The 26610-nt window shown below is 39.1% G+C and overlaps 1 protein-coding gene across 9 annotated transcripts in view; it reads left to right on the forward strand.

Annotated features, from left to right (window-relative positions):
- The window catches only part of FAM13C (family with sequence similarity 13 member C), a 126776-nt gene that overhangs the window by 25454 nt on the left and 74712 nt on the right, over positions 1-26610 (forward strand). For all 9 annotated transcript variants that reach the window (XM_017746404.1, XM_017746406.1, XM_017746403.1 and 6 more), the window contains exon 6: positions 5586-5632. In XM_017746404.1, the coding sequence (XP_017601893.1) occupies positions 5586-5632 (47 nt within the window). The remainder of the gene's footprint in view (positions 1-5585; positions 5633-26610) is intronic.

The raw sequence follows: 26610 nt of genomic DNA on the forward strand, positions 1-26610 counted from the left end.
GGACTGACTCTCTTCTGCCCTCTCTGTTATTTAGCTTAAATAGTAACAAATAGCTGTGAATGCAGTTCTAATTTTCTCTTATGTGCTGAACAATGGCTTGTGTTCCAGGAGGGGTTGTGCAGAAGGCTGTAGTCTTTCTGCAGGAGAAGAAATAGCCCCTCTCAGTCCCTATTGCTGTGTAAAGAAGTTACAAGAGTAACTGCAAAATTTGAATTTATGAGTTTCCTGGGAGGTGGCTTTGGCCATGCTTCCTTTTTTGCTCCTGTTTTCCACCACCAAGTGGGTCCCAGGTGTGCAGTATTGATATCCCTGTTGGTGGTCAATCTCCATAAGCTGCTGGTCTGGTACTGCACTCACAGCAGCTGCCAGCCTGCCTGAGCTCCATGGGGTGGGATGATTGGCCATGGAAATAATGTAAGGAAGTAGGAAGTGGAGATGTAAACACAGCCATGCAGTTGAAGTCTGGTGATGAAGGTGGTTTTTCAAATGCCCAGCAGGTTGACACTGCTTTTCTTTAAAGAGGGAACTCCCACATGAATGCCGACCACTGTCAGCCTGCCACAGCCTTATGGTAATTAATCACAGCTTAGGAAGGAGAGCAGAGAGGGTTTTCTCCAGATTTTTTTTCCAGAAGTGATTTAAAAGTTTCTCAAAAGGTGAGGAAATTGACCTTGATATGAAAAATCTGTGGGGTAGGAACACACTCCTATTCCAGACTCTCTTCTCTATGACATGTCAGTGCCCAAATACTTGGCGTGTATGTTTTGGTGTTTGGTGGTTTTTTATTTTTAAGCCATGAAATTTGTTTCCAAATAATTTCTATGTCTCTTTCCCCAGCTAGGCTGCACAAAATGATTGCTAACAGGGGTAATATTTCATTTGGCTGCAGGCTTCCCAAATTAGAGTTTAGTTTATGGTGTTCAAAACCAAATCAGCCCCAACACTGTTGTAGATGTCCATGTTTCTGGCTTACAAACCCCACACCAGCAGTGAAATGCATCCTCTTTCTGCACCTTGTCCCCAAAAAGTCAATGCTAATGGACACAGTAAGGCAAATCAGTTCTGAAGCTTCTAGGTGAGACATTAAGAAGAACTTTTGAAAAGAGACTGGCTGAAAGAGAAGGGCTAGAACTCCTGCGTCTTCAAAATGTTTGTCTATCTGGCAGGCAGTGTTCCAAAGCAATTGTGTGCTCTGAGGCCATGTGTCAGCTGAAATTTGAGATGGGTGGAAAGCTGACTGTGAGGCTGGCTTGAACGGTAAGTGAACAGGACAAACACTTCCACCCTGCACAAGTTCTATGTTCAAGCTATTGTGCAGCAGATGCTTGAAAGCTGCTCATGAGAAGTCTGTGAAGAGCTGGAGGTGCTGGGATGATACAATCCATTGATTTTTTTTTTTGGCAAAGCAAACCCTCTGAAGATGCTTTCTGAGCACCAGAGTGAAGTGGCATTACAGGGCTTTGTGTGGCAGGTCTGAGATGGGACAGAGAGGGAGGAACCAGGCCAAAGCAGTAAGGTAACATGTCTAAACTGAGGTTTTAATATGCATCAAACAGCACAAATTGAAAAATGGCTATAGACACATTTAATCAGGGTAATTGGAAAGCCTTTTTAGGAGTTTAGTTTGTATTACCCAGCTCAGTGTACAGAAATGATGAGTTCACATTGTATCAGTTTCAAGAGTTGATAATGCAGTGAGTGATTGCCTAGTTTTTATCAGCTCTGAGTGAAATTTTTCAATTTAAAAGTTGCTGTTTCTGTTAAAAGAACAAACATTTAAACATTTAGGCAGGTGGCAGGTTCTACAAACTGTCCACAAAATTAAAAATAACAGTATGTCATCAAAATTCTATCAACTGAGATAACCTCAGGCTGCTGGAAATTTCTGATCTAGAAAAGCTGGACTAATATGTTCTGGCCATAGGAAGAGAGAGAAGGCCCAGTCAAAACCTAACGTTTCTGCTTCTACTAATTTTTAATATTCTGTACAAAAGATCCATTAATAAATTTTGAGATTAAAGACTTAACTAATTGTGATAGTGAATACTTAAATATCTTCCATTTCAAGATATTTTTTTACTAATCTGTTTCTATCATAGGGTTTTCCTTTGGTAAAATAATGTTTATCAATATTATATATATTCCTTAAGGGTAAAATCATGGATATCTCTGCTCCAAATCTCCTAGGTTCTGTCTACAAGGTGAACTCTCAACAGCAAATGGCACACTAATTTTTCATTCTGCTTAAAATGCAGATAAAATATTGCCATTGAGTAATAAAGGTATAGGTTACATTTGTAAGATATACCTTAGTTCCTTTCATGCTAAAACAATTCAGCTCAAAGCATCTTGCTGGTGCACCAGCAAGATATTTATTACCATGGCAAATTTACTTACTACCTTCTTGATGTTACATGACCTCAGATTATTAAATGACTATCAAACATAATAATAGCTTTCAAAGAGCATAATAAAACTAAACATCTCTACAGTGCTGTGGAGTACTGCAATATAATCTCAATTAAAAAAAGTAAAACTGAAGTCTATAGGGATTCCTGTATGTTGTATACTCAGAGAAGATGCATTATTAAAATTAATGCATATATTGTTGAGCTCTGTTCCTCTTTGGAATGCAAATTCCTAGATCTTGGAAGTGCCAAGGTAGCTGCAGAGTAGCTGAACCTATCAGTGCCAGATATTGACTCAAATTTGCTGTACCTATAAGAAGCCTGTCTCTAGCAGGTGATCTCTCAAAAGCTGTGTTTTAATAAATTATCTCACAGCAGTTCATTTTGCTGTGAATTTTGAGATACTATATTCAGAAATGTGTGCAGCCTTTCTTCAAGACTTGGTGTTATATCTTCTCTCCCAACAGTGCTTTTATAATTACTTTCTTTAATAGGAAGCCAGAAAAATATTTGCCATAGCAAAGTTTAGCAGAACGAATTCAAGGTGTTATGTCCAAAACACCATTGGGAAGATTTTGGGTTATAAGGGTGTGCACTTTTAAAAAGTACTGGCTTTTCTTTAAATATTCCTGCCACTGAAGATGATGACTTTGAGGCTACAAGCTGGTGTTTTTGTATAAGTAGATGCTGGAAAAAAGTGTCCTCAATGCACTGTACTGATTTAAGTCCTCCCCTTGCCTTGCAGTTTTTTACTTAAAACTGTACTGTCAAACAAACGGCTTTTCTTCAGCATATTTTACCCTCCGTTCAAACAGCAGTTTGGCTAAATGCAATATGCAATAGCTTTGTGAACCACCCTGCAGTGGATTAACCATTGGTGAAAGAAGTAAAAAAAATTAGACCCAAAGCCCAACTTTAAAATGGAAAGAAAAAAAATCGATGTGTTTGTGTGTCTTTATCAGACACAAAATGTTTATTTTGCAGACTTGTTCTATTCTGTGGCTCCAGATTCTTTGGCTACAAGGGATGTATTTTTAAATTTTGAATGAGTTGTTAATTAGAGCAATTTCTTACACTAATTAACTGCAAAGATCCCTGGAGAAGTCTCTGTTCTTATGCAGAAATCCATGTGAGATTAAAGAACTGTGATGTGTATTTAGGGTGCAGTGACAGAAGCAATGAAGCTGTGAGTGCTGTGTGTTCATAGCTACACCACTTCCACAGAGAGTTCATTTTCTTTGTTAGTACTGTAAAGTTCAGGAAGCAAATGCTTAGTGCCTCTTGTTGAAAAGGTTCCAGTGAAGACCATGCAATAATTAAAGCTGATTTTTCTAGAGGGAATTTGAACAAAAATAATGCTGACTCTTTAACCTAGGGGCACTGCAGGGGAAAGGGGAAGCCTAGGTTAAATCCCAGATGTTTAACAAAATATTGGAGCAAGCCCAGAATAAAATAAGGCAGCTGGATGGGATGGGATTAAATGTACTCACTCACTGGAGTTTGCAGGGGACGTTCCTAGGTTTATGACTGTAGAATAACTCAAGATAGAAGAGACCTCAGGAATTCCTGAGGAGGAGTTTTCCTTGCCCCAGAGTGTCTGCAGTGCTCAGACAGGTGTATTGGCTGGTAAATCCAGTGCACTGGGATGCTGGAAAGTGAGAAGTAGTACTTTTGAGCAACAGATTTAAAAAATTGCAATTTCTTATTTACAGTCAGGAAATTTATAGTGAAACTGGAATTTTTTAGCAGTATTAGGGCAGGAGATCAAAGAAAGCACGTGAAGAGACTTGGGGTCACAGGTGGGCATTCTCACGTGCCAACCCATTGATCTGAGAGCTCTTGAGTGCATTATCTTCCTTTTCAGCTGAGCATTATCAGCATTAGGGTTGTAAGTGAACGGAAATTGTGTAGTTCAGCACTGTGCATGAAATTCCTCTTGGCAGGCACGGAGTGCTTTGTGTGTGTGTAAGATTTGGGTCTTGCTTTATTTAACAAGGCACTTCAGTGCTTGCCAGCCTGCTTAGCATATAGAAGCTCTTGGAACTAAGCACATGCATGTTTTCCTCACTTGGGACTAAACCAGAAGTTTTGCATTTTCATTATAATTATTCTAAGGTTACTTGAGGCTTGATCAAGGTTACTTGATCACTTTTTGTGCTTGACAAGTTCCTCCTGAGTAGCTCTGATTAGGTAAGTAGCGGCTGTTTCACTGCTGTGCGATAAACACATGACAGATGTAATTGCAATAACACTTTTGTGTCTGTACTAAAAACTGGTGAATATTTGGAATTTTCTAATTTTCTAGTTGACGCAGGAAAAAATCACAAGGAACAAAAGGATAAAAAGTGAAAAGGGTATCAAAACTAGAACAGTTTTTCCAGTTTCCATTTTACATCGTTAACTGTCTGGGGTCCAGATAACACAAGATCTGATTCAAACCTCTATTATCTCTAAAATTTAAAATAGCACCACTGAGGTCTTTCAAAGGTAAAATGTAGTTCAATTTTAAATGGCAAAAGCTCCAGCTGGTTTGGGGAGAGACTTTTAAAATCCTTCCCATTTGGCTACTTTGGTGTTTCTTGTAAATGTCTCCTGTATTCAACTACGAACTCCTGCTGTTTTGTATTTGTATCTTCCATTTCTCATAATATTTACCAATTACAGGGTTGTCGCAGCTCTTATATTGTGTAAAACTGTGGGTGCCCTGCACAGAAGGGAATTTAATACATGGAATACATGACATTTTTGATGACCTCTGAGCCTTTGGATGCCTTTGAGTGACCGCTTGACCTTTTCTGTTACCTCTGACCACATGGGTGACCTTTGAGCTCTGGAAGACCTGTGACCTTTTGGCAACATTTTGAGCTCATCATGACCTTTCAGTGACCTTTGACCCTGCAAGACCATTTGTCCTTTTGCAATGACCTGTGTCCCAGGATGACATCAGAACTTTGGGAATGACCTCTGGTGTGTTTTCTGTTCGAATTTTGTTAGCATTTGTAGCTCCCTCACCAGGGCTATGCTGAGGTCTTGACTACAAGAACATTGCAAATGCTTAGAAGAGCCAGAAGTGCTGTTTATCCTCCCAAAAATAGCCCAGAAAGCACAAGTGAGCAGTGATCAAACTGGTCTGGAATTGCAATTCAGCCTTGTACATTCTGTTTCTTCTCTCCACAGGCAAGCAACAAAGAGGATGCAGAAAGAGACAGACTCACATTGCTAAGGTAGGATGAAAACATCCCTTATTCAACTGCTTCACAGAAACTTTTGATATCTCAAGAGAAATTTGTGTACTATACTACTCTAATGTAATGACAGTTGGTTTGTTGGAGATTTGCTGGAGGAATAACCTAAAGAGTGAAACTTCTCAAAGTCTTAATGCTGATGTGTATCAGCTGTAGACAGATAAATGCAGGCCATTGTCACCAGCTAACTCCCAAACAAATGTATTGTTGACTCCTGGGTGGGTGGTTTGTGTGGGTTTTTCCTCAGTATTCCTCTAAAGTTTTATTTTGCTTGTAAATCCCTACATCGTGGGTCATGCGTTGGTATGACCTGAGGGGCCAGGAGGAACTGCCTGGTGTCAGAAACCATTTAACTCGTGTGGAGTTGCACCAGTTGGCAGATTTACAATCAGTAAATATAACAATAATTGAAATCCTTTGCTGTGTTTCTGTCCGAAAGACTTGGCTTTTATGAGACTGGCATTTCTCTAAGCAAACAGCATTATGTTATGCCCCAAGACTAGATTTCCTTGCATCATTTCTCCAGCACACTTGTCTGATTTACCACAAGGCCATAGCTTAGCAAAACAATTTCTTATGAGGAATATTTTTACTCATAAAATTCTAGAACCACAGTAATATCTTCCACCCCATTTGCATTTTGGACTAAAAATACGTGGACTAAGCTAATAGCCACTGGAAAATCATGGTACACATTCCAGTCTTTAAGATATTGAGATGTTGTGAGACCAAGTTTATTGAATTCTACAGTAAAACAGCTGAGGAACAATGTCATGGTTCAGAACAACTTCAAGTATTTCCCAAATATTTTGCACTGCCAGACGCTGCTGAAGTATCCCACTTAATATTCTGTTTGCTTTGCCAGTAATGCAGCAGATTAATAAACCACATTAGGTAGGAAATAGCTTTTTGAGAGAACTAGGAAAGATAATTCAAGGTTTTAGACAAAGCTATTGAAGCAGAAACAGGCTGGCATTTCCCAGAAGCTAATCAAATACTAGCAGAGCAACAAGGGAGCGTAACACATCATTTGTAAGTCAAAAGTCAAGAGAGAAGATTTAAAAAGATACTTTAGAAAAATACTGTTTCCATTTGCCAGCAGACAGTACCTCTCAAAGTCAAGCCTCTATCACTATAGAAATCACCAAGCCCCGTTGAAACAATCATCTGTTCTGTGAGGGAGAATCTTCTAAATCACAGTGATGGTTTAGGACTGGTGGAGGACCTGCACAGGCTCCTTACTCACTCCTGGATCTGGGACATGCGGTCAGGTTCAGTAGATAATAGAAATTCTGGGTGTTTTATTTCTACATTTTTTGATCACAGTCAAACTACTGGCAATTGTTTTTTTCTGGTCACACTGAATTTCAGTTCTTCCTGCCATGCACTGTTGATACGTAATGCTTTGGATGTCCATCTGGGTTATAGACAACTGAATTTCAGTAGCTGCAGTGAAAGGAGAAAAAAACAAACCAAAACTGTGTGTGTAAATGTTTTTGATAAATGCTGGAGTATACCATCAGGGAGACAGTGAACACTCAGCTTCAACTCTAGTGGACCTAGGGCATTCTTCTCAGGGATTTAAGATCAAATCCCTTTGGATACAGAGTAGAATTAAAGCCAAATTTTCTGTCTTGAGTTTGTGCCCTATTTTGGATTTTAAAAAATCCTTTAATTCTCAAATATTTTTTGGTAAATTTGTGCACTATGATTTTGTCTCCCTAACTGAAATTTGTGCAGGACCCTAAGTTCTGTATTCTTGAGACATCCAGATTCACATTTCTCAGAGAACTTCATGTTCACTGGTGTGCATTCTTTTACAACCAAGATCTGGTGAAGGTCAGCAAAAGGCTTTTTTTTTCCTGGAACTCAACTTGAATATGCCATTCTTGAAAGCAATGCTTTTTTATTTGTTTAAGAAGTACTGTCAAGTGGGCTAATTGCTGATGTGAACTTCCTGACTTGTTTGTATTCATTTCAACAAAACTAAGTAAATGCCGTTGGTAAATACTCACTTGGCAAACCCTTAGGCCAGTCAATAAAGCTGTATCCCCAATCATTTGTTACTGTCACTCTGCTGAAGTGAAAATGCACAGTAATTTGTTTCTAGCAAAATAGGATGAACCAATCACTTGGCCATTTAGTTTGAGGTAGTGTCTTGTCTGAGCAGAGAAGGGAGCCCTTGAATGAAGTGAGCTCACCTCCAGCAAGCAGGGGCATTATTTGCCTTGAGATCCCACTGCTGGTCTAAAAGTATTATCCAATGCCAAGGTCACTTCTGAGAACAGCTTTTAGATGTGACAGTCTGCTCCCTGAAAGGTGTGTACTGCACAAAGACCAAAACCCATGGAATAAATGTGTAGGAGAGAGAGCTGTAGCCTCAGTCTGCTGTGATGGGAATAAGTATTGCAATCAAGAAGCTGCTGGGCGTATTGTGAAGCCTCCTGGTTCTAAAGCAAAATGTTGGTGTTTGGTTGCCATAAAATTACCTTTTCCTTAAGTCTAAGCACAAGGAATTGCTGCCCAGTTTCTCAGTAAATACATAAGTAAAGAATGATGCTCTCAAGAGTACATGATTGGGAAAGGACAGGAAGTCTACTTTACCTTTCCCAAATTGATGGCTAGTTCTGAACTGAGAGCAAGGCTAATTACCATGCACCTTCTTTCACGTCCCTGACGTGGAATATATTCTTTGTTGTTTGAAATGCATTTGTGCTGCTGCTTTTATAATACAGCAGTTTCAGAGCAAACGGGATGATGCTTCCCTTTTTCAGTTACTTCATGTGCTCTTGTATTCCAGAATTGAAACTTGTCCCAGTAATTTAACATTTATCAAATTCCTTTTATCATGAAAAAGTGAGGACAACTCACAGTTTAGGCTAGCAAGTTACGGACTTCTGTGACTTTAATTTTGTGTAACGATTGTTGTTTTTCATTTAGTGTTACACCCTTTTAAAGCAAATCAGTGTGATACCACAAGATCCCTGTCAACTGATTTTCTGCTTTGTTTCATAGAGGCTTAAGTTCATGGCATATACAAATCTCTTATCTTAGGAATCTGACATACAGAAGTGTGTTTGATACACGTCTATCTGTGTGCTTAGCAGGCAGTTTTAATCCCTACATTAAGTCAGTTATTAAGGGCAAATAAAAGTGCTTGTCTTGGGGGACAGACTATTAACATATACAGGAATCTCAAAATGTTGCAGGATATTTTTCTTTTGGAAAAAAATAATTAAGGCAGATCCATCCTGTTGGGCTTTGGTTTTTATTGTTTCAGTGTAAAAGCTAATTATTAAATCTAATTAGATTTACCTGCTCTGCTGGCTAAATTTGAGAGTAACTGGAGGTACACCCTGTGTCTCTGTAACCAGGACAGTGTCACCAGGCTGGCTGTGCACTCTGCTAAACGCTGCTGAATCCAGCAGGCACAAATAGCACTGTTGTTGTTATGGGAAACTGGTCTTTTGTCCTGCCTGTTCCAATGCCAGTACAATCCTGCTGCCTTTTGGAAAGAGAAGTGCAGAGTAGCCAGAGGCCTTAGAATATAAAATATTTGTGATACAAAGCTGACATACCTTGTCACATCTATCAAGGATGTTTTGTCAGAAAGTGCCTAGGGATTAACAAACTAGCAGGTCCACAAGACAAGTCTGAAATGGATGAAGTGTGTTTTGAAGGAAGGGATCACAAGGCTGATGTTTCACTTCTCCTCCTTTGCTCTCCAGATACTCTTTTCACAAAATATGCAGAGGCACAATGGTAATTTGTAGTGAAGACCAAACATGGTAAAAATGACAAGCAATGGCAAGTGTGTGATAAAGCTTTTCAGGGTAGTTTTTCCTCTGATCTGATATTTCGTCTGTTCACACTTTGTATTTTAAACAGCTTTTTAATTTTTCCTCGATTCAGAAGAGTTGACCAAGGTTTGGAAATCTGTGGTTACACAGTAAGCTTGAGATACTAATGCCTCCCTACAATGGGATTACTTTTAGGGTTTTGCTTGGTTTATTTTGGTTTTTCTAATTTTTTTGATCTTCTCACAAAATATAGTAAATTAAAAATCTGGTTTTCAGATTTTTCTTGGTAGTGAGGTCAGTGGGGAAGACTTATTAATCAGTAAAAGCTCTCGGCTTTGCTTTAGTCTCCCAAAACCACTTTTTAAATTTTCTAGGTGAGAATTTTAGAGAAATTCACTGTTTTGTATGTTTGTCCACATGCATAGTCATGTCCACGGGATTACCTTGGTGTTGGTTGAACTGATGTAAAATTCTATGTGGAGCTTTCTTTCCTTTGGTTTTAAGAGTAGGTTATTTGACTTTTTTTCTGCTTGATATGAATTTAACTAAAGTAAACCTGATTAAAGGGCAATACATCCACATTATTTTGCACTAGCTTGACTAAATCGGCTTAATATTCCTTCCCCATGGTGTGCCAGCACTGCAGAGTGATGTGTAATGTGGTGTGATAACACTCTGTTGGCTCCCTCACATCCATTTAGGATGACCTGCTTCTATCACTGCCACTGCTACTCCACTGCTTACATTGACCTTTTGAAGTTTTGGGACTTTGTTTGTTTGTATTTGTTGTGTGGTGGTTTTGTTTTTCCCACAGTAATGTTTGTAACAGGATTTCTTTCTGTTTATGCAATCAGGCTGGTCAGGAGAAAGCGAGTGCAGTCATTTTGGGCACTGCCTGTGGGCATGGAGGGACAGATCCAGGCTAAGCAGACACAGTCACATCTCCTCTGATAGAGCCCATGAATGATTACAGGGAATGTGATCCACTGTCCAGAGCCAACACAGCTCTGCTGGGTACTGATACAGGGAATTTTTCAAGTGGTTTCAATGGGGATGCAGACTGAAACTATGGAACTACACTTTCTAAGTAGGCATTGTGCCAAAGGTCAAGGTTTCATTTCTAACTTTCATGTTAGGATAGAAATTAGAAAATAAATATTAGAAAGGAAAGAACTTTTGAGTATTTTTCAACCAAAGAGAATAGTTTCCATCCAGTAACAAGTGACATGTGCAAAATCCTTGCAAAGTGTTGCTGGCAATCATTGTAAATTGTAGCTCAGTGGAATTTTTTTCCAGCTTTGAGAGTTTGAGAGTAAAACCCTGCAGAAATTTTAGGTTACCATATTTTAATCTGCAAGTACAGTTCTCTGAATTTCCCCCATTTTCCCTTAACAGCAATCATTAACATTTGCTAACATCTCACCCTTTCTTCAGGGAGCATGACAGACTGAGGAAATAGCAGTTTTCCAGACTTTATGCCAGAGCAAAGTTTTACCTTAATTGCTGTCAAGCAGTTTGTTTCTCTCCCAGCAGTAAAGCAGGTGTCTGTATCTCAGTAGAGCAGTGCCATGGTAAATTGAACAAGGCAGGCACTAAAATATATCCCTGAGAGCTGAAACTGCTTTGAACATCCTGAGTCATTTCAGCTGTGTGGCTGGAACTGAAGAAATAGAATTACAGAACCTGTTTTCTTATTGATTTCTTATGAAAATAGAACTTATGTAACTTAAGATCTTTGGGTAGTCTATATAAAAAGAGAAGTCAGTCCAGTTTACACCAGGGACTATTTTGAGCTAGAAGATTCATAATTTCTCCTGTGTCTGCGGTTGGGCTTGCTTTGCTTTGTACTTAGAGTCTGTCTCTCCTATCAAACAGCAAGGTTTCATTGCTGGCATAGCCGTGCACCTGCCTAAACTGCTCCGGAATAACAGGGCTGCATTTCTGATCCAGCTGGTGATGTATCTTGACTTGGGCAGTAGATACTTCAGGGGTGAAAGGTGTATAAAGCACCACAGGGAAGCATTCTGTAGTGTGGCTGTCCCTCAGGCAGTGTTCTTTCACCCAGTGTGCAAGAAGCAATCAACCACTGAGCTGTTTGGTTTCCTTCCCATTCTGCAGAAAGGATGCCAGGAATCACTCATTTCTGGATGCAAGCACTGCCTTTTATACAAAAAGCTACCAAATAATGATACAGAAATGGGATTCTCAGAATCCAGAAATGGTCACTCACGCTTACACAACAAAATTCACAATGTGTATGCAGTGGTCTGGGTCCAGTTCATAATACTATCATTTGCATATACAAATTTCCCTAGGAGTGTAATTTTTAGCTTTATAAATGTCTAGGGTAACTTGAGATCATATTTTCATCCTATCTGCTCCCACGAAGTTATTATTTAACCTTATGCTCTATTAGAGTTTTGGCTTGAATCAATTGTCAATGAAATAAAGATTTCCAGTACTCTGTGCCTGGGGGCTCTTCATTGCTCTGTTGCTCTGGCGCCTTGTTCTCATGGTTTCAAGACCAGCTCACAGTCCCTGTGAACTTTTTGTGCATTTTTTAACATCATGTGACATCAGTATAAACCCAGGGGTTTTCCTAACTGGAGTTAGTTGGCAACTCTCATTTGAGTTTTACTTTTGCCAAGTGTAGCTGCTGATCGTATTTCTGTTCAGAAATATTTTATGATGGCATGCAACTTGCTAAGATAAAGTTGCATTTGCTCTTAGCTCTTCATAGTTCCTATGGGATAAAATTCTCCTCCAGAGAAACCATAAGCCAGTTATGTCAATGAGGGAAAAAAATCCAGAGGAACGGGGTCAAGAAGCACATTTCCAAGTCGGAGACCTTGTTGAGGAGAATATATTTCAAACACGTGTTAAATACACCCTAAATTACAGACTTGGATTCGTCTGGAACTTCAAATACCTTTGAGCCTTTTTTTCTTCTAAATTTTTCTTTCTTTTACTGCTGCTGAATCAAACAAAATCTGCCCATGGTGGGAGAATTGCTAATTGGGATTTTCAATTACTATAAAATTTGTCAGTGCTTTATGAAGTGTGCTGCTGTTATGTGCTGTAGTGACAGAGTAATTAAAGCAGATGCAAAATATACAAGAAGCCATCTCTTCCTGCATGTGCCATTGCTATGGGCTGTGTGTGGAGCAGCCCTTGGCTCCAGGGAACGGGGTCACTCTGATGTTAATGGAGGCACATTGTGCCAGTGTAAGCAGCTGTGGGAATGCAGCCTGGTACTGGGCTCCGCTTTTGGAGCTTTTCCTCAGCTTCAGAGGGAGTTAACAAGCAAATCGTTCTTCACACACAGAGGGGATGAAAGAAAGCGTCTCAAAGCTGATTTTATTTGCTGCTGAAACAAAGTTAAAAAGAAGAACTCTTCAACTACTTGAATTCATTTTAGCTTTCTACCCTAAATTTAGCATTTAGCATTTTTCATGACTCAGACTGCATGGGAAAGATGGAATGCAAAGATTGTTTCCTCAAATGAGAGCTGTCATATGGAATATTTTAGGTTTTGGGTTTGTTTTTGTTTTTATAGTCAAATAGGTTTTTATTTTGCTCTTTGTGGGATATATTATTGTAAGCAGTATTGAAGAGCTGTGTTGTCCATTGACTTTGCTGCTCTCCTGCAGATACATCTTTTAAAATGGTCTAGCCTGGGAAATAACAGATAACGATTTTACAAACTCCTTTCTCAGAAATGGCACTTAAGATCTGTGGTTCTCTTCTAGTGTGACATTAATGCTGTTTGTGGCACAGGAGGACTGTCAAGAGAATTTGAAAATTAGAGATATGAATCATCATAAAAACAGTGGTAATGATGTTTTCCATGACTGCTGGTCTGTGATGTAACTCTGGATCAGAGCATGCTTTATTACTGAGAATAGAAATTCAGTGGGATGGGAAAGAAGTTCCCTGATCCTCCTTGATGATTTCTTTGATACCACAAGCCATCTAGCTGTTTAATTCCATTTAATTATTTCAGAGTAAATTAGTAATTGAGAGTAATGGCACAAAAGCCTCTCTGCACAGGAGGATGAGAATGCCAGTTATTTATTGCAAAAAATTGCAAAATATTTCCAGAGAGGATGGACATGGCCAGAAAGGTGGTTCTGTTATTTCTCTCAGATTGCTGAAGAGGGAATTATTAGGCCAATAAATGAATTGCCAAGTTTCATGAAATATTCTGAATCTAGAGTCCGAAGGCACTTTTACAACACTAGCAATATACAAAGCCTCTGATTTTGCCTTATATTTTATTAAATAATTAATAATTTGCTCTAATATTTCAATGCTCCTGTATCTCCAGCATACTGGTTGGAAATGCTGTCTGTTTTGCTTTCGCTTTCTTGTGATCTGAAGATTCAGATATGGTTCACTTGAATGAACTAACTTAATTAAGTTTTTGGCTCTTTATGAAGTAATGAAATAATTTTGGTGGCCAACAAAAATAATATTTGGCATTGCTTTTCACGGTACACAATACTGTGAATATGTGATAAAATATTTTTGGGGGTAATTAAACGGATGAAGTCTATAAGGTTTTGGTATGACCAGTGGGGAATGCTATAGAGGCCCTTTCTAATTAACAGGGCAACATTTTGCTTTACCACTCAGCTGGTTTGAAGGCAAAGGGTTTACTCTGCAGAGAAGGCTCAGAAAATTTTTGTTACTAAGTAAAAGTCTCAATAACCTTTCCTCACATACCACAGGCTTATGCCTGGATGGAATAAGGGAAAGCATTAGTAAAAGCCCAGACTCCTGGTGAGGAAGAAGGAATTCTTTCTTTCAATATGACTTGTGCATGAAATATTTTAAGTGTTGTTTTAATATTTATGGTCAAATGCGTTTTGCATTTTAGGTAGTTTATAATTCTGAGAAACAGCTGTGAAACCTTTCTCACATATTGCCAATATCATCAATTCACTAGAAACTGCTCCCTTAGATACCATCCAACATCTGAGTCCTGCCTGTGCCACTCCAGTTGGAGCGGGTTGTCGTGTAAAGTCACACCAGCATAGACCTGTAATGGTGGACAAGTATACACTAAAAATACCCTTTCCAGTTTGTTGGCAACAGGAGGAAGATTTGGTTTTGGTTTAGAAGGGCAATTTTGTTTACTGCTTGGATTCTGAAAATGTTAGTGCTCTGTGGTTTTTCCTTGAGGCACATTGCCACTGAGGAAGCAAACATGGACTGCAGGCTCCAAAGTGGCACCTGGGCTGCTGGTGGGCAAGGCAGACACATCCCTGGCAGGGCAGCTGTGGCTGATGAAGGCTCTGGGTGTGGGGGTGGTGTGTTCAGGGCCCTGGACCTGAAAGGGGTTCAGACCTTGTGTCCAGGGCAGGAGGGGCACCAAAGCATTCAGTGGTCACACCTGGCTCAGAATGCTTTGTGTGTGGAGGGTGGGTGATGTATCTTGGTCCATCAGCAATTTAGTAGTTTAGGTTCTCATTTTTTTCCACGAGTGCTTGTTATTTTCCCTGATACTCTGATGATTTCTGTATGAAACACTGACACTCATTTGCTGCCACGTTTCCCAAAGAATGTTCCATTTTCATTCAGGGCTTCCCAAAGCTTTGGCATTTTTTTGTCATATATGTTGCATAGAATTTTTTTCCAAGTAATACAGGGTTGTAATGAAACTAGAGTATCTCTCAAAAACAAAGATTATTTGCCTTCCATGTCCTATAATCAGGGCTTCATAAGGAATAACATCTTTTTAAAAACACCCCCAAAATGGTCTTCTTCCTACTACTTCACACTATAGCTGCCATAAAAGTGAACTTTCTGAATTTCTGTTTTGGTTTTAGTGTAATATGATGAAATTGGTATGTCAGCAATGGCATTTTTCTTCCTAGGTTTGAAGTCCAGTAGTTTTCCAGACAAATAGGATATTCCTGAGTTATTGGAAAATTCATGCTGAGCTACTTCATACTGGCTAACTTTGCATGTCACCTCTCATGTTTCTGTTGGCTGGCAAAAAATGGCTGTTATTTGCTCTTTCTATTTTCTATGCTATTATTTCTACTTCTTTTGACTCTTTCTCTGCAAAACACTAACTCTAGTAGCCTGCAAGTGGGAGACTTTAAATATTAAGAGGAAAAGACAGCTGATAATGTTCAATGCAGGCAAACATCCAATCATGCTCCTAAGATGTTTAAAATCAATTGTGATATCTAACTCGTTTTACGATTTTGAGAAATATTTTTATCTCCTTAAGACTGATAAGTGGATAATTTTTTCTTTTGTGAGCACAAATGAACAAATGCATTTTGTATTTTTTATCTTGGCAGTTCTATGAAGCAGAAAACACATGATTACAATCTTGTTGGGGTTTAGATTCAGCGTGAAAAACCTAAGGTGTCTTCAGAGAAAGCTCTGAAAAGTTTGCTGCTTATGCTTTTGACTTGTTTGTTCTAGAGACTGTAATAAACTGGTTACAGAAAAGAAAATATCCTCACTGAAATTCAGATCCTAGGTTTATTTTTGCTGGCTTATGACTACGTATTCTTTCTTCACAAAATAAAATCTGAGAAAGAGTTTTAGTTAAGCCCTTACAACTGTCAGCTTTCATCCTTTACCATTTGCAGGTTAAAAACGTAATTTAGTGACACAGAATCTTATTAAAACTGCGTGCTGCAGATGTTTTCTCATGGCTAAATCTTTCCAGTAAAATCCTCAATGTGCCAAAATATTGCTTTTTTAAAGCTCCTCCCTTAAAAAATGAAATCAGTGACTCCTTCACCATCTGTCCTGAAGAGAATTAAATTGACAGAGGTTTTCAGAGCAGTAGCCAGAATGCCCTTCTCTCCCCCAGTTGTGTTTTGAATTCTGTATATTGTACTTCTTTTTAATTCTTTGCTGCAGAAAGTTTGCTACTTTTTTCAAAATTACAACTTTGTATAAAAAGTACTTCAATTTTTCTCAGCTGTTCAAACAACTGCGTCCCTTCATAGTCCATAGCACCCTGTGGGAATGGTCTGCATCACGGTTTCCAGTTTTTCTTGTGAGTTTTATTTTAAAGGATTTGTTCAGATGAGCAAGGACTGCCCTGAAAGGTGGTAACAGAGTTTTAAATAAGCTGTATATAATTAAAATGGTAAATGGGAAAATTTGATGCAATGTTTTTTGAGAATATTTTCAGGCCTCAGTCTGGTCATATCTGAGCACCTAGGAAGACTTTACCAGGCTTGTAAAAGTGTAACGTGGCTCTGCTGGGAAAGCAGATGGTGCAGGAACGCAGTGGGTGGGCTCCTGGATAATATCCACCCAAAGCACCCAGCCTCAGGTGGCATGGAGCTCTAGGGAAAACACAGGGTGGTTTTGCAGTCATACTGGTGGATATTTTTGGGCTGCCAGGGAAGGGGTAAGTTTGCACCTCGCTCCTGCCAGGGCTGAGATGAGGTCAAGGAAAGGCTGCATGAGCCAGAGGTGCATCGAATTTATGGGTCCTCTAAGCACACATGCTCCAGGAGGAGAGGAGGTACCCTTGTCCTGCAATTTAATGTGTGATGGACAACTTGTTTAGTCTCCCATCAGTGGAACTGAAAGGTGTGAGGCAAGTTAATGAAAATATTATGAAGGGGTCACCAAGGAAATATGATCTTCTTCATACTTCATTTTCCCTCTTTGAATTAGATTCATTTGTCCATTTCAGTCTTTTTCCAATGGGTTTGCTCAGATTGATGACAAAACAAGCTTTATTTTAAAATACACCTTGAAAGCAGCAAGGCATTTTTCTTATTATATATTTGTAGAGTGCATCCATGACTTGATTTACATGAGATTTTTGTTCTAAAGGTTTCTGTTCTACGTGTCCACTTGTCTGCTGCTGTCTGGTAACTGGAACTGCTGTGAAATGAAAGGAAAAGGGCAGTTTAGGATTAGTGCAGCTGTAGAGACCCACATAAGTTATAAATATCAAGTTAGGAGCTGATTAAATACTGAGGAAAGCAGCCCATGCTGAGCTCTGGCCCCACTACAGCAAAGAACGAAGTGACTGCGGTTGTGTTGACCAGTTTAAAATTAACTTTATCTACACACTGCATTAGAGTTGCAGCAGTGACCACAGCAGATGTGGTCGCAAGTTTCCAGGTATGCTAGGAATACTTGGAAATGACCAAATTATAAATCTTTATGTTTATTTTTTTGTGTTTTTTCTTTAAAAATTGACTTCTTGTGTCAGTCTACAAATATTTTCATATTAATTGAGCTAAAGTCACACAAAGCTAATTGAGCTAATTAATTGAGCTAAAGTAACACAATTTTCTCTGCTTCACAATGCTAATACTGAATTGAAAGCAGCACTCTGACAACACTTGAGAGGGTGGTAAACTTTCATTTTGAGAAAGCTAATTACTTATATGTTGTTTATTTTGTTAGCCGCAGTCTCTCCCAGTTCAATTTTAAATTGGCCAAATTATATTAGCTCTTTATTGCCTGGTCATCAGGCTGAGATATTCATGTTTATCTGAAAGCGAGTACTCATGTGAATATCCACATCTAGAAAAATATACTTTAATGAGAAGGTTGCTATTTTTGCTTAATTTTAGGTGGACATTTGAGACATTTGATGCCCAGGCTGTTCTTTGTCATCTGAAATGCTACTGGAATACCCCTTATGTGCATCTTACTGTCCTGGTCAGCACAGGCATCTGAGCCGGTCACTGACTGCTGCTTTTCTCCCTCTGTGCTTCAAACAAGGATGTTCAGGGGAATTAAAATTTCTCATGAGCAGATGGCATTTTTGTTGCTCAATAGCCAGACATTTCAAAATTCTACTCAATCTTTCTTTCTGACTGCAGGGGAGCTCTGGGCTCTTTCTAAAGTCTCCCTTTCATATCCTGACAGAGAGCACAGCGATAGATTTATCCATCTGTGTCTACCTTGGACTTCTTGTTTTGTGTGTTCTTAATGTTATTACATCTTGCTGGTCAGGACAAAAAAATTTTTTTTTTGCAGAGAGATTCTTTCTCATGTTCCTGCAGACAAGGAAAGAACTGTTTTATTGGGGAGGGAGACGTTTTCATTGTCTTTTTTGCCTAATTTGAGGGATGATATTGACATTTCTGTGTATTGATCAGTTCTGGCATTTGTTATACTATTTTCCTAATGTTAAATACTGGTATTTAGACATATGTCAATACCTTCAGTTTATTTGCAGCTTTCTCTTGTGTATGTTAAGATGGACATAATATTTCAGCTTTTAGTGAAGCCTTAAAAACAATTGTTTAGTTGTTCAAGCCATGTTTTACTGTAGCATCTTTTCTAACACTATTAACATTGTTGTGGTTAGCTGAAGTACAAATTCCATTAAGAATAACAGCAGAGTCTCCCCCAGCAAAGAGTCTCTCTGTACTGTTCCAACCTCAAGGAGCTTACAACCTTCTGAAAGTTTCTAAAGTGATATCTAAAACTAAGGCAATAAAACAGGTTCTCATTAAAAAATTAGACGTAGTAACACGATGGGGCCGGAATGCCTTATATTATAAAGGTCTGTCAATTGGAGGCTGTTAAATCTCTCTTGATATCAAAAGGTGCCCAAAATCACTGAATTAATGAGAATCATCTCAGTATCACCAGGCCACACACTCAGGAAATAAGTGTCCCTCACTGAGCCAGGCTGGTGAGTGGCAATGATTTACCCGTGCACATTATTCTCTGACTCCCTGCCAATGCAATTTCAAGAATTATTTAGTACATGCTATCAATTATTGTATTTCTGTCTTGCTTAAAAAGGAAATACAGAGGCCAACTTAATTTAGCCCATGAATTGCCCAAGACAAGCAATGAAAATGATATCCCAGCTTGCAAATAAATAAATAGAAAACAGGAGGCTGAAGCCACAGGGGTTGTCAGCACCTTCAGGGGAGCCTGCATAAACCCATGGCTGGTTGTGGGCTGCTTTGCTGAAGGGTTGAGGTGCTGCAGATACATTGGTTGGGGTACTTATTGGGAGATATTCCACAGAAACAAAATGAAAAATTTTTATAGTAACTTTCTTTAAAGATTACTGGTTCAACATTGTCATATGAAGTTTTTTTCTATAATATCAAATATAGCGATAACTACAAAGATTCTCAAAAGAAACATGAGTGAGAAGGTAATTTTGTATACTTTTCAAAAAGCAAGAGTCAAAATGCATTGAAATATTGTAGTAAATTTCAGTATGATGTGTGGGATGTAATAAGCAGATTAATACTTAAGAATTAAGCTAAAATAAATTAACAAGTGTAGGCAAAATAAATAAATAAAACCACCCAAACTTTCAGACTTGAATTCTGTCAAAGCTAGGACTGCCAAAAGTTCTGTTACACATACATATATTTTATCTGTACGTTACTTTTTCTTAGTGGTTGCTCCTCTTTGATTCTTTTCTTGATTTGAACATGAGGCAAATTGAATTACAGGTTTTTGACATAAGAACTCTTTTCTTATTTCCTTGACCCAGTACTGCCTTGGGTTAATGGCGGTTTTTTTTATATGCTAACTTCACTGTAAATCTCACTCTTTCTTGAGATGAGGTGGGTATAAGTTGGCTGAATCATAATTAATGAGCTGTAAAATTAACAAACTATAAATTGCTTCTTTAAATTTGGGATGCAATAAACCCCTCAATTTATCTATAATAAATATAAGGAAAAATGCATACCTGTACACATGTTGTCCTGGCTTGTCCTCAAACAGTGCATGATTTCTAGTTTTGGTAAAACTAAAATACCATCAAGGCGTGTGCTTTTTACTGAGAATCACAAGTGCTGTCACTGAACGACAGATAATTCACGTTGGGATTGTTTCCTTTGTCGTTTTATGCTCCTTTTCTACTGATTTCTGAACACTTCAGTGTCTTGCCAGATGCATTACTCACATAGAGACAGCAGCCTGTGCAGGGGACTAATGGAAAAATCTAGAGTGGTAGTGATGGCATGGGAGAGTCTTTGCCCTGGAAACAGGAGGGCACAACTCCTGTAGGAATTGTATCTGTAGGTGGTAATTTTGCACAAAGAACACATGAAAAACAAACTGGTATCAACAAATGATTCTATAGTTATTGTAAACATATTTTGTGCATACACTTGCACTCCTGTATTTACACAGAAATGAAATTGATAAGGGCCAGAATGGGAACATGTAAAAGTCAAATTCAGAAAATGTCAGTTTTCAGAAACTGCAAGGAAGAAGAAATTTCTCAAATAGTTTAGGACAGCTCGTTTTGCTTGGCAGAGGGAGTTATTTTAAAGTGTGTTTATTGTTTTGTCTCATGGTAGAATTGGTGAGACTGTAATTGTATGACTGCCACCATTCTGGCTTCCACTTAAAGCAGAAAACATTTACTTTCTTCATGGTGCTGGTAATAGAGAATGAGACACTTTTTGAAGTGTTTCACATTTTGAATATGGCAGTGATTTTTCTTCTACACAAAAGAAAGTGATTTATTTCTAGTGTCACATTTCACGTTCTCTGGTACAAATATGAACACTAACAAGCTGAGGGGTGCATGCAAGACTATCACAAAGTATCAGTGAGATATAAGTAAAGCCTGATTTTATTAGGTCAGCCAGAGATAAATGACTCCAGGACAACTGCAGAGGTCTCAAGATGTCAATACTTATTCTTTAAAAAAAAAAAAAAGAATAGAAAAAACTCCAACACCAAACCATAAAAGACAGCACTGCTGCAGTTCAAATGTTTTTCTTTGTCTACTTTTAAGGAGAGGCATTGTGGCAATGCTTATAAATGTGCAAAACAAATATCTGCATAATTCTGGATGTAGATTTAGACAATTGAGATACTCTAGGAGTCCCATTATTTTGCTTTGTTATTATCTTTGGCATAAACCCTAACATCTGAGTTGTGTGACAACAGGACCTCCTTGGAGTGTGTCCCTATTGCTTAGGAAGTCTCAGATTATTTTGCCACTCATCATGAATATTGATGTGCTATAGAAATAACCGTACTTTTCCCCCTATAGGGTTTAGCTCCACTGATCAGCAGCACAATGTTTTCCCAGATGTTATCGAATACAGTCAGGTAGAAAACTGTTGCCTTGTGCCTGAAGAGCTTTCCAAGGTCTGAAGTACTTAAAAAGGCACTGGTGATCTCTTGAGATCTTCTTTCATTTGGTTTGCATGAAGTCCATTAAAATAATTCTTTTTTGCTGAGAATGTGATGTCTGTTGTGAGGTAGCTTCATGCAGTCAGAGAACAGTTTAGGTTGGAAGAGACCTTTAAAGATTATCATGTCCAACTGTTAACCCAGCACTGCCAAGTCCACCACTAACCCATGTCCCTAAGCACCACATCTGCACGTCTTTTGAACACCTCCAGAGTGGTGCCCCCACCACTGCCCTGGGCAGCCTGTGCCACTGCTTGCCACTAACTTCTAAACCTCCCCCGGGGCAACTTGAGGTCGTTTCCCCTTGTCCTGTCACCTGTTACTTGAGAAAAGGAACTGAATCCCCCTGGCTACGCCCTCCTTCCAGGGAGCTGCAGAGAGCCAAAAGGGCCCCCCCTCTGAGCCTCCTTTTCTCCAGGCTAAACACCCCCAGCTCCCTCAGTCACTCCCCACCACACTTGTGCTCCAGACCCTTCCCCAGCTTCATTGCCCTTCTCTGGACACACCCCAGCCTCTCAGTGTCTTTCTTGTAGTGAGGGGCCCAGAACTAAACAAGGGTTTTGAGGTGCCTCACCAGTGCTGAGTACAGGGGGGCAGTCAGTGCCCTGGTCCTGCTGGCCACACTGTCTCTGATACAAGCCAGGATGCCATTGGCCTTCTTGGCCACCTGGGCACATGCTGGCTCATGTTGAGCCACTGTCCTGTGGATGTTTGCTCTCAGGTTGCCTTAGGACTCTGGTGTGCACAGTGACATACTATAGCAGGTCATTTCTTTCAACATTTTCCAAAGTACTACTGTAAAATGTTACATATGGAGGTATTTAGAATCCAAAATCTTAAAGATAGACCAAGAGATCTGAAAATTTTGCTCACTCACGAGCTACTATATTTTATGTCACCTGCTGTGAAGCTCTTTGACCCTAAAGGTACTCATCACTTGAATAATTTTCTATCCTGAATTCACTTTTATGCTCCAGTGATGCAAAACTCTATGAGAAATAAATTTTATTCCAGCTGCAGTGAGGTAGCACAGGTCCTACTGGTGATCATTGTAGCTTTAAATGAAAAATTAGGGAATAAGTAAGCAGACTAGAGCTCTGAAGTTCTGCTTTATCAGTGGGGTTAAAAAAAGAACATCAAAAAAGCAGGGAGAATACATATAAGAAACCTAAATATATATGTGTGTGTACACATAAAAAAAAGAATCTAAACTTTTGGCTTATTAATATGATGCCAAAGATACTGTGATGAATTTCCCGAATAATAAAATAATTTTGGTCATTTTCTTGCAGTCTTAGGAACTTGCATTCTGTTTTCGTTTGGCATTATGCTTTTAGGCGTTTTATTTCATGGTGTTGAAAGAATTACCTTATATTACTGTCTGTTAGAATGCCATCTATGTTCCTTTTCTAAAGTGAATGTTCTGCATTTTATATGTCTCTTCAGATGAGAGAGATCTTAAATATTGCTGAAAACAATTGCTCCTAAAGCATTTTTGCCTTTTATTGCATTTGTAGTAATAGTGACTGTCCAGATATGATGCTGGTCACAGATTTTGCAACCCAATCTATGCCAAAAACTCCCTAATTTTTTCAAAGAGCTTTTATGAAGCTTTGAAATTCTTGGGAATCAATTGACCTAAGTCTTGAAAGTGTGAAAAGTAATAAAACCTTTTTAATATTCATATTAATGAAACGTAAATTGCACAATAGATTTTGCATCTGTTGGTTTGACAGCCACAGCTGTGGCTTTGACCTCTGCTGCCCACTCTGAAGCATGTCAGGACTTCCCTTAGTGCAGCATGTGCTGTTGTCTTCTTCCTCCAGCATTTGGGACTAATCAGCTCTTACAAACAGAAACAGGACTCTCCTAACACAAAGGAAATGTACACTGCTGCTCTGATCTGACAGTTCATAATGTTTCAGGCAAGCGCTCACTTGAAAGCCAAAAGAGTAAAATGCAAGTACAATCTTGTTTTCTTCTCTCTGAATTGCTCCCTGTTTACTTCTCTCGATATGTCAGGCTATTTTTCTGTTACATCAGCTGCTGTTTATTTGAGGTGTATGGTAAAAGAGGGAAAAAAACCTCCGGAAATACTTTATCCTGTAGTTTTCCTATACATTTCAAGCCATATTTTAGGTATAATTGAATGAATAGTTTCAGGATAAGAAATTACTTAAAAACTTTCCCATTTTCCCCCAAAGTGCACAAGGATTTCAGTATCAGTTTCTGTCTGCCTGCTCCCCAAAGACACTGCCTGTCTGTGTCTCTGGATTTCTTGCTTGCACAGAGCTGTATGTTCCTGTAGCAGGTCTGCTGTGGGTGCCAAAAGGGAAATTGAAAACCTGTTTCTGACCTGGAAATACTGGGCAGTGAGGAGGTGATAAAAATGAATGCCTGGCTTTCATGGAGTTATTACCATCCTTTAGCTTCTACTAAGGGAACTTTAAAATAGAAAACATTATTTTAGTTTGTATGGTGACAGGTTTTTGAGAAGAAGTGTAAGTGCCCCAAAGCAGAACAGAACAGAAAAAAAGATTTAATACATTGAATATCTAAATCTCTCCTTCCCACAGGTTTTTGCACAGATGGTCTTGGGGCAGTGCCAGGAACCTGCAGGTGCAGAAGGCCTTCCCTTAGTCCTCATTGCCTTCAAGCAGCTCTCAAACTCACAACTTTTTGAACCCTGAAAGTACATTGCTTTTTCCTTCTCAACAGATGAGGTACAAAGGTTTTGCCAGCCAACTAGAAAGCCTGTTGCTTGAAATGCTTTGGAACACTTTGTCTTACCCTGTAAGATACAGCCAGCTGAAGAAAAAGATGTACAAGTTATAGCAAGACTCAGAGCTGTTACCAATTGCCAGTGCTCTGCCCTACGGAAGGAGGTGAAGCAGCTCTGTGGTGTTGCTATAGAAGCTGCAGTTCTTGAGCATCATCCTGAGAGATACAAGGGCCAGGAAGGCTACTGTAAGACAGTGATTAATGCTGCTGTGTTTGTAAACTGATTCCTCACTGATCCCAAGGAAGCCTCTGGAGGTCATCTAATCCATACCTTTGCCTGAAGGAAAGGTAAACTACACTTAAACCATTCCTTACAGACATTTGCCTAACCTGATCTCCCCACCACAGATGGAGATTGGGCAACATCCCTGAAGGATTTACTCCAGCACTTAGCTAATTTGTGTCTCTCTCTTTAATCTTCAATTGCACATTGCCTTTTGTCATCTGTCATAGTTCCTTAGCTTTTGTGATGTCCTTATTTATAAGGCTTGAACTGAAAGTAAAACAGGGTGATTTGGACCTCCTAGATTAATATATGAAAGTGAGGGGCAAAAGAAAATACTTATTTCTTTTGCTTAATATTAACCAAATGATTTCTGCTAGTGTGTGGAATGGGTTAAATAGAGCTACTGTATTTCCAACTACCTAAATACATATGAAAAAATTCTGCTTCTGAAGCACATCATGCTGAATAATTTAGGGACTCTGGGACTGCATACTGTACATAAAGGTATTGCAGGGCATAATATATCATTAGCATGTATAGAGTCTGTAATTTGAAATAGAAAATATGTACAGTATCCTAGCAGGAAATACTGTATGCTTGATGAAAATTTCCTCTCTGAGAATTAGGGTCTTTGTCAAAATGACAGATCAAAACTCCAATGTGAAATTTGTGTTTCAATAAAATTAATGGGGCACGTCACTAGGACTCGAGAAAGCAGCTCCTGATGCTCTGATGGTGTAGTGGTCATAAATAAGTTGGATCAATTTCCCAGGGAACATCTAGACAGGCAGAACAAGTCTGCATTGCAGCACCTGGCAGCCTGGAGTGTGCTGGGCACGCTGGAGCCGAGGGGCCTGGCAGCAGCTCTGCTGTGGCTCTGGGGGATGTGCAGGCACACATTGCATGTGGGATGCAGCTCTTAATGCACAGAGCTGCACAGCTTTGGGCCTGAGCAGCTTCAGCTACCCTGCCATGGCCCACTGTGGCTGTGCTGGGCACAGCTTGCTGGAACTTCAAGTGTTTTTAGGCCATGCTGCTTATGGTTTTGTTATTTTCAACAAATATTCAGTCAAAAATCTTTATATCTATTAATAAGCAAGTCAATTTTGTGTTTCTCAGTGCTCATTGCTTGTAAGAGTGTTTTGTTAAGGTTTTTAGTAGGAGCTGGGAAGATGAGTCAAGGTTTTCCATGAGGGAAAAATCAATATGTGATTCATGTGATTCATCCATCTCAGAGGAATTATGAGTGAAATATTGAGTGAAAATGTGTATGGGACATCAGGTAGGCAGAACATCTCATTTATTTAACTCACTGGGAATAAACCATTCACCAGCACTTCTGACTTACGTCTGTTAAAACTAAACTTCCATCCTGAGCTGGATCTCACTTTATGGCCCTTCTGTTCATTGATCTATGCTGGATTTGCCCTAAGGTTCTTTATGCACACTGTATTATTCAGTGCTACTGAGCTCCATTAGAATTCTAATGAATACTGTAAAATTACTGGTAAAATGATGTTGGTCCTGAAAGTTACTGCAAGTAGTCAGAATATTAAACTCATTGCCACTGAGTTCTGGTGCCAGTTTAAATCTTTGATGCTTTTAATGGTGAATATTAGAAAAACTGGATGCATCTATATTCATACCTATTTTTGTGACATTCTCTGTGCTTATGCAATGAACTGAGCAGAAGCAACACAATTCCACTGGTAACCTGGGCTTGTTACTACTTTCTATGTCACACCAATCTAAATAAAGTATTTCACTCAAATGAAATTATAGTGCAGGATTTCTGTGCAAAATACCGTACAAATATCTGTTTAATAACCTGCTGAGGGAGGGCATTGGCTGCTTTGTGCTGTCTCTGTTGAATGGCACTGGGCTTTTCATTTTGTCTGACAAAGTTGCTGTGGAAAAAGGTTGGCACGTTTTTGCCTCATCCTCCAGAAGAGTATCTACTTGTTTCACGGGTGTGGTAAGACTAGGATGGGAGCTCAGGGCATGACTTTCCCCGC

This window comes from Corvus brachyrhynchos, unplaced genomic scaffold (genome assembly GCF_000691975.1).
Source record: "Corvus brachyrhynchos isolate BGI_N302 unplaced genomic scaffold, ASM69197v1 scaffold279, whole genome shotgun sequence".
In the NCBI taxonomy this organism is placed as follows: domain Eukaryota; kingdom Metazoa; phylum Chordata; class Aves; order Passeriformes; family Corvidae; genus Corvus; species Corvus brachyrhynchos.